We start from the raw sequence: 13,917 nt of genomic DNA, 5'->3' as shown, positions 1-13,917 counted from the left end.
AAGAGCCTGCCTTCTGTAGCTTTGAAAAGGTAAAGACCTGACATACTCCTGCTCCACTTGCCCTGCCTCCCACCCCCTTAAGTTCACTGCTAATTGTGGTACTGTTATTAAAACAAATGACCCGTCTTTAAACACCCCAGAATGCTATGGCTCTGCCCCATCAGGGCTGTAATCAGACCACCCTGTATTTTATGGACTTAGTGTCTTGGCTATCCTGAGGCATGCCAGTGGGGGCAGAGTTTCTACTTTAGCTGCTAATTAAACTTTGGAAACCTTTTCTTTGTTGCTGGGCCAATCATTTCCACAATCTGATTGGCCTGAGTCGATTCTGTTTGAAAGGGGCAAATTTCTATTTATTCTGAAAAACAAGCAACAATTCCAAAGAACAAATGTTTATTTGAAAAAAAAAATGTTTATTTGAAAGAGCAAAAGTAACTGTCAAGTGAGTGGATTGCCTGAAAATAGCTTTATTCAAAAAACCTTCTGAGAATAGGAAAAAATTTGTGGTGGCTGCCAGATACAATATTATTCACATTTCAAAAGAGAAAATGACGATATTAGTACCTTGTCTTAGGTTTCTGCATTTGGCTTTTGCTCAGCTCCTTGGCATCTGTGATTTACAGCATGCCCTGAACATCCCTGTGAGGATGGAGGTGGGGCTGTGTGACTCAGTGACTGTATTGGAAGTGGTATAACATACTGAATAAGATTTGGGAGTTTGGAGTTATTCACTCATTGACTTATTCATCATATATTTCTTGAGTGCCTCCTGTGGTCAGGAACTGTTTTAGGCACTGGGCTGAAACAGACTAAACGAACAGAGAGACGACAGTTCCCTGCCATTGTGGTAAAGAACCTGCTTCCCAGTGGAAGAAACTTGAGAGACTTGGGTTGGATCCCTGGGTCGGGAAGGTCCCCTGGAAAAGGAAATGGCAACCCACTCCAATATTCTTGCCTGGAGAATCCCATGGCCAGAGAAGCCTGGTGGACTGCAGTCCATGGGGTCGCAGAGTCGGACACGACTGAAGTGACTTCCACTTAACATGTGGAGCCTACATTCAGTGAGGCCAACATACCTGGATTCATATGTTAGTTTTGCCATGTGTTGTGTGGCCTTGGGCAGGTTGTTTGTTCTCACCAAGTTTGCTTCCTCACATGTAATTTAGTGCCCATGATCTCCACTGCATAACATTTTTGAGGATTAACAAGATAACTGACGAAAAGTGCTTAGCACATGGTGAGCGCTCATGAATGGGAACTGCTATGATTATTGTCATCATTACTGCTGTTTGGGCAATTCCATTGTCGTCATTGAAAGAGGGGATTCACGAGGGATCCAGGGGGCTATCTTGCTAGGATGCTCCATTGGCAGGAAAACAGGTGAGATCAGTCCCATCTCTGGTCCTTTTAGATGTAGGATCCTAGCCAGGGGTCACAGCCCAGTTCTCACCTCTGCCTTGCTTTCCCGTAAGCATCAGCCTTACAGAATTAGCTTTTGTTCAAAAGTAGCTATGCTCACCATCCTGTTTTGCTTCCCTGGGTGACAGACTCTAACATTTCTTCCTCTCTCCTTCTTTCAGATTGTTTAGTGTAATTTTGGAACAATTAACCAAAGAAACAGAAGGCGGTAACCACTCCAGTGGCAAATCAGGAGGCTTTGACGTCAAAGCCCTCCGCGCCTTTCGAGTGTTACGACCACTTCGACTAGTATCAGGAGTGCCCAGTAAGCACGTTTCGTTTCCTAAAGCCAGGATTTTGTGGATGGTTTTCTTCTGGGTGGGTCTCGGGATTATGAAGCAGGGCGTGATAAGGTGAGTTGCTGTTCTCCAGCCAGGGTCTCTGCAGGCGACACCGTGGAGGCCTTCACTGTGTACAAAGTGCTCTTGCTATGTTGTCACTTTGGGTCCCTGCGACAGCCCCAGTGGGAGTAGAGTAGGGACGGTAGTGATCATTGTCTTCCTAATTTTGTAGAAGAGAGACCTTTCTCTTGGGCAGAGGCCAAGTGAATGGTGGTAGGAGACCGTGAGTTCAGGCCTCCTGGCTGCAGTCTGGTCTTCAGCCTCTGACACCATCACCACCATCACTTCCTCCCACTTTCAGGCCTGCCCCTCTGAGCATGGTGGGTTATATAGACAGGAGTGTCAGAGGGCTCAGCTGACTGCCTTTTCTCAAAGTGAGCCACAAGGGCCTGGAATCCTAAAGCGTCTACTTAACTGTCCCGCAGAGGGGCTGTGCCCATCCCATTGCGGGAGGAAGTGGATGCTTCTGGGTCCTCCCTGTGTGTAGGGCACAGTAGCACCTGCCGGAAGGTGGTTGTAAGGTCTGATTGCAGTAATGCAGAGAGAGCCTTCAGCACAAGGTCTGGAGTCGGACGGGGTGCTCAGTGTGGGAGATGCTGTGTCACCCGCTCGTCTATGGTACCTGTCTGTGCCAGGCCCTCGTTTGCTTCTTTGCTCCAGATCTCCAGGCCAGATCCAGTGCCACCTGAAAATGGAAAAGATGCCCCATCCATGCCCCAGCCAGGAATTTGCATAAGGAGCAAGGCGTGTGCTTCCCTGGGCTCTGCCCGTGAGAGGACATCTCTCTTGGGGACTTCTGAGGGCAGATACTAGTGCCTCTCCAAGGACTGTGGCTGTGAGGTGACTGCCTGCTTCCAGCTGCAGGATGGCTATGGGATTGCAGGGTGTGCCTTTTTTTCACAGCTCATAAAACCTTCAAAAGAGCACAGATCATGTTTTTGCTTCTTCAGAAGTTCTTCATAAAATTGTATTAAACCCACTGGCACTCAGAATGCACCAAAAATTCTCTGGAAAAAAAAAAAAAAACTTCCAAATTTAACATTTTAAAATGTAGGAAGTGGTGTTTTGTGTGTACTTGTTTTTCCAGATGGTTCATTTATTTTTCATTGAAAAAGATCAGCACAAGTCAAAGCCACAGTACCGTCTGGAAGCAATTGAGAAAAATAGACATACCTTGAAAATGACTGGCCCTGTTGCGTGTGCCATGATTAAATGAGAAGTTCAGTGAGCAAACATGAGGTTTCAGATTCAGTTGTTACAGCTTAATCTAATTTCAAAGTAACCACGGCAGCTTTTTCCCCCAAAGAGCAAATGACAGGCCAGCCTGCCTGCGGTATTTCTGTTGTGAGCAGACGCGCGGGTGCTGTGGCTCTGTGGATCTGAGTCATACGTGAGGACTTCTCAGCCTGTGTTCGTTAACTGCCCTGTGGGGAGCATCCAAGTCTCTCACCAGACCCCGCTGGGCTTTGGGGAGATGGATTGGGGGCTCTGGGTCATGCTCTTTCCTGTGCTGGTTGGCAGCTGTGGACTAGTGATTTCTTAAGTACCTGCAATTGTTAAAAATGCCTGGGAAGGTGTGACTGTTTACAAGTACCTCGGAGATGTCTAATCCCTTCTGAAGACAACTCAGACTGTCCTGCAAGACTGATTTTGTGTGTGTATGTGGACATAAGTTCCTTCCATGGAAGGTAAATATGTGTTTCAAATAGAGTCCTTCAGATGTGTGTGGAGCTCTTCACCACCCACTCTCAGGTAATAAGTACATATGAGAATCCTCGAGCATTATATAGGAAACAACCATCAAGATCATCTGGTCCAAGAGCACTGTCTTCTAGGTGAGGAAGCTTGCAGAAACCTTGGGCAGGTTCTCACAGCTAGTGGGTGGCCAGATGGGACCAGACCCTTGGCCTCCTAGTTCCTGGCTCAGTGTTCTTTCTGCTCCATTTCACAGCTTCCTTGGTTAGAGCTCTGTGAAATCTGCTGGACACATTGGTCGTGTACAAAAGAGCCTAATACCATGAAAGTGTACACATGCACTTGAAGATATAATGTCATTATTTCATAAATGTGGCCCATCTGAAATATTACAGTTACAATAAACATATTTATGAAACATAGGGCTCACTGCCATTCAGTTGAGAAGAGCTAATGCTGGATGATGATTTTGGATGGCCCTTGCATGTCTTAAAATAACAACCAAATGAAAAAACAAACAAACCCCGTCTTGTCCAAGTAGATTAGAGCATATGTTTCTTTTTCTCTTCATCTATTCCTTATGGAAGATGAAAACATGACAAGTCATCCTATTGATCATTGTTTTCTTCAGAAGACATCATTTGAACATTTAAATATCCGAAGGCAGCATGTAGGATTTTGTCTTAATGAAAGTCTGGAAAGAAGTTCTTTGTGAGTCTGAAAAACCTCTTATCATTCTTCCCTCCCCATCCCGTCCCCCACCTCTTCCCGTGTACTTCATATCAAGGTGAACTTTTACTGTTACTGCTGATAAGTATTTTTCTCTTTGCTCGGTGTGTTCTGATTTCTAATGTATTTCATTCTAGCATCTCAGCCTCTTCGTTCTTTCCTTGGATATGTATTGGGAAGCTACTGTGAGAAGAAACTAGAAAAGGGCACTTTGGAGGAGAGAGAGAGCAGGGAGAGGAAGGGAAAGAAAAAGAAAAGGGGGAGAAAGATGGATTGGGGGCTCTGGGTCATGCTCTTTCCTATGCTGGTTGGCAGCTGTGGACTAGTGATTGCTTAAGTACCTGCAATTGTTAAAAATGCCTGGGAAGGTATGTCTGTTGATGGTGGAGAAGCTGAGGTGGGTCTCAGTGGTGGCCACGTGTCTCACTGTGCAGGGCGCGTGCAAGGTGTCAGGGGGCCTGCATCTAGTTGGCTCTGGTTTCCTGCTGACCGCTCTCCCTCCAGCTCCTGCTTCCTTCCACCTGGTCCTGAGTATTGCCCCACTGTCCCTCTTGGCCTGGTCTTTTCTCTTCCTGTACCATGGCTCTCAGTGTTGCTGCAGGTGTGGGTAGCTCCAAGGTTTGCACATCTCTCCCTCATCTCTAAGGTCTGAGGTTCAGCCGCAGGGCACAGCCTCCTTCCTGTGAAGTGATCAGACTCACCAGGTGTTCAGTCCTCACCCTCCCCTTCCTCTAACGCTCTTTTACCTCCCCCACTCCAGGGGAGCCTCCTTTTGCTCAGGCCCCAGGGTTAGCCTCATGACCCTGCCGACCTGGGCACCTTCCTCTAACTCAGACTCACTTGCTGAGTTCTGATCTCTTCTGGATCCTCACCCTGTCCTCCCTGGAGAGCCCAGCACCCTCCAGCTACTTCTCTGCCTGTTTTGCCTTTTGCATCCCCACTTGTCTTGATAAGGGGCTTCCCTAGTGGCTCAAATGGTAAAGAATCTGCCTGCAATGCAGGAGACCCAGGTTCCATCACTGGGTTGGGAAAATTCCCCTGGAGAAGGAAATGGCAACCCACTGTAGCACTCTTGCCTGGAGAATTTCATGGACAGAGGAGCCTGGCAGGCTATAGTCCACGGGATAGCAAAGAGTTGGACACGACTGAGCAACTTTCACTTTTTATCTTTCTAAAAAGGCTGCCTTTTGAGTTTTCTTGGCTCTTTCCCATGTATACATGTTATGAAACATTTGTTTGATTTTCTCTTATTTAGAATAAATGAAGAAGCTGTCTTTTGACAGCCTCTAAAGTCTGGCCTCTAAAGCCTCTAAAGTCCCCTAAAGTAGACAAAAGTCTGGCCCTGTAATCCGAATCCAGAACCCAGAGCTACTTAGTAGATTGCAGCTGCAATCTGCTTGCCTTTTCTGCTACCCTTTTGCACCGCATGACCGCCAACCAAGACTCGCCATCCCTGGCTCACATGACACTCACTTTCTTCTGTGCTTTGGATACTTTCTTCCCCTGCTTGGAGCAGCCTCTCTCCCATGCCCACGACCCATCTGCCTATGGAAATCCATCCTGCTTGGCCTTCAGGCCCTCCAGAGAGGGAGGCTCCTGCCCAGCCCTCTTTCTCCACACTGCACTCAGAAGTGATGTCTTTCATCCTTCCTTTAATTTTCACCGTGTGATGTTACTCATCTAGCATCTGTGGGCTACCTTAGAGTAATTCATGTGTAATGCTTATGTCTCCCACTGGAACCTTACCTCTGGGAGGAACCACATTGTGTAATACATCTTCATAGTCCCCAAAACACTCCGCCTTATGTTTGCCATGTGGCGGATGTTCAAGGAATTTTGTTGAGTGGATGAACAAATGCAGAAATGAGTGACTTTTGTATCCAGCCGTTCCCTCTCTAGGCCTCAGTTTTCCCATCTTTCTAGTAAAGGGAGTTAGAGTAGATGATCTTTGAGAGGATCTTTTTAACTTTTCTCACACCCAGGTTTCATGTTAATTCAAAGCTCTGAAATACCTCCTTGAGTTTTATTACCATGTGCCCCATACAGAACAGGCATCATTAGGAAGTACATAAATGTATCCCTGAAATATTTTGCTGGCTCACAAACTTGTTTTTGTCTTTCCTAGGTTTACAAGTTGTCCTGAACTCCATTATAAAAGCCATGGTTCCCCTCCTTCACATAGCCCTTTTGGTATTATTTGTAATCATAATCTATGCTATTATAGGATTGGAGCTTTTTATTGGAAAAATGCACAAAACATGTTTTTTTGCTGACTCAGGTGAGTAATGAAAATGGTTGCTAACCAGACTATTTAAAAATTTGGCTTTCCCCAAAACAACTTTTCTGGTTTGGGGAAAATCTAAAACAGAGAGGGAGGGTGAAAAAAATGGAAAGCCAAATCCATTGGTAAATCTAAGCCAGTTCTTAGTGTGAATTATATTTAGAATTAATGAGAATTTAGTCTCTTTTTCTATCTTAATTTCCTATGTAATGTGTTCTGGCAAACAAGATTGGGGGGCCCCCCTGAAACTGGAGTATGAGGTGAATCAATAATATTTCTCTGGGACTCCCCTGGTAGTCCAGTGGCTAGGAGTCCATACTCCCAATGCAGGGGTCCCAGATTTGACTCTTGGTCAGGAACTAGATCTCATGTGCTGCATTAAGACCTGACACAGCCAAATGAGTAAAATGTAATATTTTTTTAAAAAATACTGTCAGTCTGTATAGGCTGAGGAAAGGTGCTGTGGGAGTGAGGACAGAGGAGGGAGGCATGGGCTCCCGAGGGTCATTCCTGCCCTGGGTGGTGAAGCCTGCCGCTTCTGTTTGCAGATATGGTGGCTGAAGAGGACCCAGCGCCGTGTGCGTTCTCAGGGAACGGACGCCAGTGCACCGCCAATGGCACGGAGTGTAGGAGTGGCTGGGCTGGCCCCAATGGCGGCATCACCAACTTTGACAACTTTGCCTTTGCCATGCTCACCGTGTTTCAGTGCATCACCATGGAGGGCTGGACAGACGTGCTCTACTGGGTAAGCAGCTTGCGGAGGGAATTGACGGAGCGTGCTTTCCTCGGATAAAAGTGTTTCATTAGCTAGAGCCATTGGGGAGCTGGCTGGAAAAGACCCCCTGGAAGTGAGTTCTTTGGGAAGGGAAGCAGACCGCCTTTTCACTCAGCAAGACCCATTACGTCTCCCTGTCAGGGCCTTGCTTTCAGCTGTAGAAAGCTGCTACAGGACGTGGACTTCCTCGCATCCCCAGTGTCTCCTGGGGACTTACTACTGAGCATGCCCAGTAGTTCCCTTTGTTGGAGGAACTCCAGCATGCCAGGGCTGTCCTGATTAAACTTGAAGAGCCCAGGGTCATTCCCCAGAGTAAGAGGCCCCCGGACTTACATAGACTAAAACTAATCTTTTATACCTAGAGGCAGGTTTCTCTACCAGGTCCTAAATGGAAGGTAGAAAACATCAATTAATTGGATTCTTTTCAGGCTTTCCATAGCTTAGTACAGCTTTAAAGCCCAAATGGGTTTTTCCCCTATTACGGTGTTTCCCTTTTGCATCTTCAGTATTACTACAAACCAGCCCAGCATAAGCCCTTAGCTCTCTCTTCCTTTTTTTTTTGGCGCTAGAGAACTTTGGCAGAGAAGGTCGAGATGGCACATCAGCCTTCCAGGGCTGGTGGACCTGTTCATGAAAACAGATGGACACCCTTTGTATGGCTTGGAGCTAGCTTCTCTTGTTCCCAACAGAACCAGTAGGGTTTGCTACAGATGAAGAGCAGTCGTATTTTAACAGTCATTTCTCAGAGTTGAGTTTATTTGTTTACTTCTGTGTTTGATAGAATTTGAAAAAACTCACAGAAGTTTGGAAATTATTTTTCCATGGCACAGAGTTGTTGGGAAAAACAGCTGCCTTGTAGATTTTGAGCATAAACCCAGGTCCAAATGGGATTAACCAGGATTCCAATAATGATTTGTTAAAAGGTAATGAGTAATAACATACTTCTTAAATGGTCAGTCTCCAGTTAGACAGTCTGCACGTTGAGAAGTATTTTCTAATAGTATCTAAATTTTAGACACTTTATAAGATTTCCCATTACTCTATAACTTCAGAGAACATAATGGTTGTAAATAGGTTTTTGCTTCCCTTCACAAGTGAATTCCATGCTTGCAGGGTTGTAGAAATGTCTGTATGTGTTAGGCAAAGAAAATACATTTTTATTTTCATCCCCAAAGTGTTAGTCTAGTTTGGTAATAAGGTTTTTAAAACATCACCAGCATGTCATATCTTATTTTTTCCCCTTCCCCTCCTTTTTCTAATTGTCATAGTAGAGAGAGAGAGAGAGAGAGTGTGTGTATGTATGCAATCTGTTATTTATATCCATAACACAATGCCTTTTGTAAAATTTTTTGTGAAGAGAAAGAGGAAGATTATATAGGATGAGCCAAGCCCATGGCCATGCATGAGGACCCTCTAATTAGGTAAAGAGCTCATTTTCAATATTATGTTTTAAGTTGCCACTTCTGGTTAGATTAGTGGAGGGCGCAATCTCCAGTCTTCCTTTGAAGTTTCTGATAAATAGAAAAAGCATGATTCAAATAGCCCAAATTTTGGTCCTTCCCCCTAAAACAGTACAGAACACGTTTTGATTTAAAACAAATGAAAAAACTGGTGACTCCTCAGCTCTGTTCTCCCAGTTTTTATGGTGTATTGACACTGCTGATCTGACATCTCCTAATGGACAGTTGCAGACTTTATGTTTCCGCACATTGATTCTCTCATTACGATCTTCCCATGGCCAAGTTAGCGGAAACTCTGGGAGTGTGTGATTAAAGGAGAGAAGACTCCGCACGCCTAGAAACAAAAGTTTCTACTTGCTTTCCTGAGAACCTCTAAGTATCACCTAGGATGATATAATTATTACCTCTGTTTTTCATATGACAGTCACAGGGCTAATAATTTGACAACATAATAATTATATTCTCTATGAATTACATGGCATCTTTATTCCGATGGAGGAACTCCAATAACTTATCAACCTTATGCCAGTCTATATCCCTTTATAGCAGGTCTGGGAAACAGTGGAATATAGACGTCCTAGACATCCCCAAGGTCCTGATGCAAGTGGTCGTGGTATTTGATTACAAGGGTCTACAGACCTTTTTTTTTTTCATAAGGGACCAGACAGTAAATATATGTGGCCAGGCAGACCATAATGTCTGTGTCACAACTGCTCAGCTCTGCCCGTGTCACTTGGAAGCAGCTGCAGACAACATGTACACCTGTGGCTTCATTCCAGTATTTATTTATGGATACTGACATGTGAATTTTGTATAGCATTCCTGTGTCATGAGATAGTCCAGATTTTTTTTTCCCACCATTTAAAAATGTAAAAGCCATTTTTAGCTCAAGGGCCGTCCAAAAGCAGGTGGTAGGCTGGTTTGGCCCACAGGTCATAATGTCATGACCCCTGGTCTAGACTAGAACCCCCCTCTCTTTCCTTGGCATTTCTCCATTCTCATGTGAGCCCTTCTGGAACACTAGGGGGCAGCTCAGGGATGTCTCCCAGAGTGCTCACTGAGATCTTATTCTCAAACATATCAAGTTGCTTCTAATTACTTCCTGATTACATTTATTAACTCTGCATAGACATAGGCAGGAGCCAGGCCCCAGCCTTCTTCCTATTTTATGGGCCTCAGTCGGTGGGATCCACAGCTGTGCACAGAACAGCACCTCCCTGCCCAGCACAGCGCCCGGCCCAAAGCTGGTGCTCAGCAGACACCAGCTACCATTACTCTTCAAGTTCACAGTCCCATTGTCTCAGGGTAGATGGGCCTTTTAAAATTCCTGATTTTTACCATAGCCAGAGTGTAAAGGGAACATCTTGAGAGAGAACTAAGATTCGACTTTAATCTTAATCTCGACTTGCAAGCCAAGTTTTCAGTCCTTTAGGTGTTTGTATATGGTGGACAAAGTCTTTGCCAGGGATGAGTTTGAGTCTGGTTGAGTTTATGTTCAGTCAGTGTTCCCAAGTTCATGGATGCCTCAGTCCCCAGAGGCAGGGTCTTGGGAAGGTGGGCCCAGTATGCAGAAAGACACGTGTAGAACAGGACCTTTGGGTATGTGGGGAATGGGATTATTAACTTCTGATAGAAAGCCATTTTTTTAGTGCTCTTTTTTTGAAGTGAATTCCGCAAGCATAATTAAGCTGCTATCTGATCCACGCGTTTGTTGTCCAGAGTCAGAAAGGTGTAGTGCAAGGAAAGAGCCTTAGGCTGGAGAAGGCTAGGCGCCTGACCTTGGGTAGGTCACCCAAATACTCTGGGCTTTAACTGTGTGTCGTCCACAAGATGCAGAGTAACACTACACGATCCTATTATTTTTTTCTTCAACTCCAAGGAAATGGTTTTAAATGTAGGAAATTAATTCAAATATGAGAATTGATTTCAGGAAAGAATTATCCATATCAGTTATTTGTGGCCTTTTGCCTTAGTGCCAGCCTCTTCTCTTGGTGAGCAGCACACCTATGGCAGTGCTGGCTATCAGACTCAAACAGGAAGCTCCCTTGGCCAAGTTGATGGTCTTCTTCATTCAGGGTACCTGGGAACTCCCTCTTTAGTTAGCTAGCAGCTTGCCTTTCTGCTCCTTTCTCTGAGTCTAGGCTCAGGGGAGCCACAACCAATATATCAAGTTTTTAGTAGTTTTTGCAATAGAAAAAACAAAAAGCCTTAGATTACAGAGATATGGATGTGCATCTCAGTCTTTGAAGTGAGGAGAAACTGAAACTAGGTTATTATTTCCTGAGTACAGGGACACGACATGATGACTTTGATATAAATATTTTAAAAATCTAAATTGAAACAATTGAGCTCACGCCACTTTCTCCCTTGCTGACAAAGGACACGCAGACAGAATCCCAAGCAGAGTCTCTATTTTTGTGTGGGTATTTCGGGGACCGGCTTGCCAGTTCTGATGTGTCCCGTGTGACTGATAAAGTCTAAGAAATACTAGCCTCTGAAAAGAGACCAGGGTTGAGAAGGTTTCTTCAGAAGAAAGACTGGCCCTTAGAGCTTAATTTTTATTTCTCTTTCTCATGCTCTGGAGATTTAGGGTCTCCTGTGGCCTTTGGTTTTCCCTTGTCCCCCATGGGTTATCCCAGGTGATATTTCTGATTTGAGCAAAAACACTTATTTCTAAGAAATCAGAAGTTTATTTGGAAAAAAAAAAAAATGTTCCCTCCCAAGTTGGAGCAGACAGCTGTTCCCGGAGCCATCCTCTGGAGCACAGGGCTGAGGCCCAAAAGAGGATGGGCAGGGCAGATGCCGGGCTGACGGCTAACACACTTTGCTGAGGTGTGAGAGGGCAAGGTCGCCTAGTGCTGGGCTGACGGCTAACACACTTCGCTGAGGTGTGAGAGGGCAGGGTCGCCTAGTGGGGACCCCGGACATGCACCCGCTTCCTCTCCGTGAGCGAGCACACTCTCCCCGGTTGTGGGCGCCCCTCTTGCCCCAGCAAAGGGGAAGCAGGCCCAGAGAAGGGTCTGCGGAAGGCCCTGATTCCAGGCTGGGCTCTGGTTACTACGCCAGGCAGCCTGTTTCTTCTCCTGCACATCTAGGTTATTAAATAAGTTTAGTGGTGTAGTTGCTTTGGAAGAATTACCCTCGGCCTTCCTGCTGAAATTAGTTTATCCAACTTAATGAGATCAACAATTGCAACCACGGCCCTGCCTCATTCATTACTCTAATTGCCGATATAAGATGTGCAGACTGATAGCAGTTCAAGTAAGCACATCAATTTTCATGTGGCCAAACAGGTGTTTCATAAGGGCTTTAATGCCCTCTCCGTAGACTTCAGCAACAGATGTTAGGTAATTTGTTTTTTTTTAATGTTCTCTTTTTCTGTTTGGTTTCTGCTTGAGGCAAACAGTGAAATGCATGAGTTTCATTCTGTAAAGCTAAAAACCTAGCGCCAGATAATGTAAAGAAAGCACATGCTCAACGGCCTGAGGGCTTGACCTCAGAAGCCAGAACCATGAATCAGCCCAGGCCATATACTGTTCTGTTAGCGGGGATTCCAGCAGAGTCAGGCCTGGGGTCATTCATTCAGTCTTCTCACTGGTGCTTCACACCTTTCTTGGAGAAGACTTTGCCCAATTTAACACTGACCTGTGCTGTTAGAAAGTTGCATCCAGCCGTGAACCCTGAAGCATCTGTTTGCTCCAGCACAAAAGTTGCTCATGAGCTGGTCTCCCTGGGAAGGTGTGTTCAGGGGGCCACGTCTGACTGTGCTGCTTCACTTGGCACAGAAGTAGGGACACCAGGTTCCTTTGAAAGAACTCACAGCTGGAGCCACCTGTCTCAGGGCAGATTATATAGGTTCAAGCTAGATTTGAGAGGTGAGGGCTTTTTAAATTTCTCCTTACTGGCAAGCAGTTGGGTCCTTCTGTGGGTGCAGTTGAGAAAAAAAAGTCTCATTCCCCAAAGCACCCCTGAATATGTCGGCTAGTTGACTTCTGAATACTTTCCTTCTTTGCATTAATTTAGCTGTGCTTGCACTGACTGATAGCAGATAATCCAGATTTAAAGTGGGTTAGGTTTCCTGGGATAGATTGGCTTCCAGTATACCCGAAATCCAATAACTGGAAAGTTATTATTTTAGGTTTTTTTTTTAAAAAAGAATTTATAGAGTCAAATGCTACAAATTTGTCTCTATAGCTAAGACTTTTCCACCATCACAAATTTTGAAAGCAAGAATACTACCAACAATTTGGGCAGAGTAGAAAATAGTTTCTAGCTAAGCACTAGTTTTGTCTTCTACCAAGATCTCTGAAAATCCCTTACCAAGGCAATTTCTTGTAAGAGAGAGCCAAATTCCAGCTGATTGCCCTAGCCGTAGCCAGAGTTTGCTATTACTTGCCCTGAAAGTTTTGATGACTCGTGTGTATGTGTGTGTGTGTGTGTGTGTTGGGAATATATAATGAATGTGCATTGGCTACTGTTGTCTGATTTGAAGCTAAGTAAATGTTTAATTAAATGTATGGAATGCTCTCTAATGTAACCCTCTCTCCTTATTAGATTCTCTTATTAACCCACTCCTATGAGACCATCTTATTTCTTGCAGATGAATGATGCTATGGGATTTGAATTGCCCTGGGTGTATTTTGTCAGTCTCGTCATCTTTGGGTCATTTTTCGTACTAAATCTTGTACTTGGTGTATTGAGCGGGTAAGCTACACCTCTTTCATCTTGAAAGCAGAGTCCTGAGGACAGTTGCCAAGACCACACAGGCTTGCTAGATGGGGGCCGCCGGGTGGGTGCCAAGTGTTTTATGTGTCCTCCAAGATGCTTTCTTTTCTGCTGAGGCTTCCCAAACCAAGACATTTCCTGGAACCTCACCAGCCTTTGTGAAAGAAAGCTATAGGATAATTATTGACCAGAGATTAATCAGCGTTGTCACTTGGGGTTTAAATCATTGGCATTGCTTGCCCATTTGTCCCAAAAGGAGATACATCTATAATTGCTTTATTGGTCTGGATCCAAATATAATGCAGATTAATTGGTACCAAACAGTAGCTAAATGACTTTCGGTAGGCCACATTTGGGGATTTCCACAGCAGAACCTGCCCTTATTGAAAGAACAAAACTGGAAGGCCCTTGGCGGGATCCCATCCTTGGAGCACCAGTCCTCAGTCAAAGCCC

General features: G+C 45.0%; 1 protein-coding gene across 14 annotated transcripts in view; it reads left to right on the top strand.

Moving 5' to 3' along the window:
* CACNA1D (calcium voltage-gated channel subunit alpha1 D) overlaps positions 1-13,917 on the top strand; it is a 371,067-nt gene that overhangs the window by 189,144 nt on the left and 168,006 nt on the right. For 10 of the 14 annotated variants that reach the window (XM_070776478.1, XM_070776476.1, XM_070776482.1 and 7 more), the window contains exons 5-7: positions 1,581-1,723; positions 6,349-6,501; positions 7,053-7,249. In XM_070776478.1, the coding sequence (XP_070632579.1) occupies positions 1,581-1,723; positions 6,349-6,501; positions 7,053-7,249 (493 nt within the window). Of the gene's footprint in view, positions 1-1,580; positions 1,724-6,348; positions 6,502-7,052; positions 7,250-13,339; positions 13,444-13,917 lie in introns of all 14 variants that reach the window. The other 4 variants (XM_070776483.1, XM_070776479.1, XM_070776488.1 and 1 more) reach the window with 1 other exon arrangement.

This window comes from Bos indicus, chromosome 22, assembly GCF_029378745.1.
Source record: "Bos indicus isolate NIAB-ARS_2022 breed Sahiwal x Tharparkar chromosome 22, NIAB-ARS_B.indTharparkar_mat_pri_1.0, whole genome shotgun sequence".
NCBI lineage: Eukaryota > Metazoa > Chordata > Mammalia > Artiodactyla > Bovidae > Bos > Bos indicus.
This window is presented reverse-complemented; position numbering and strand designations above follow the sequence as displayed.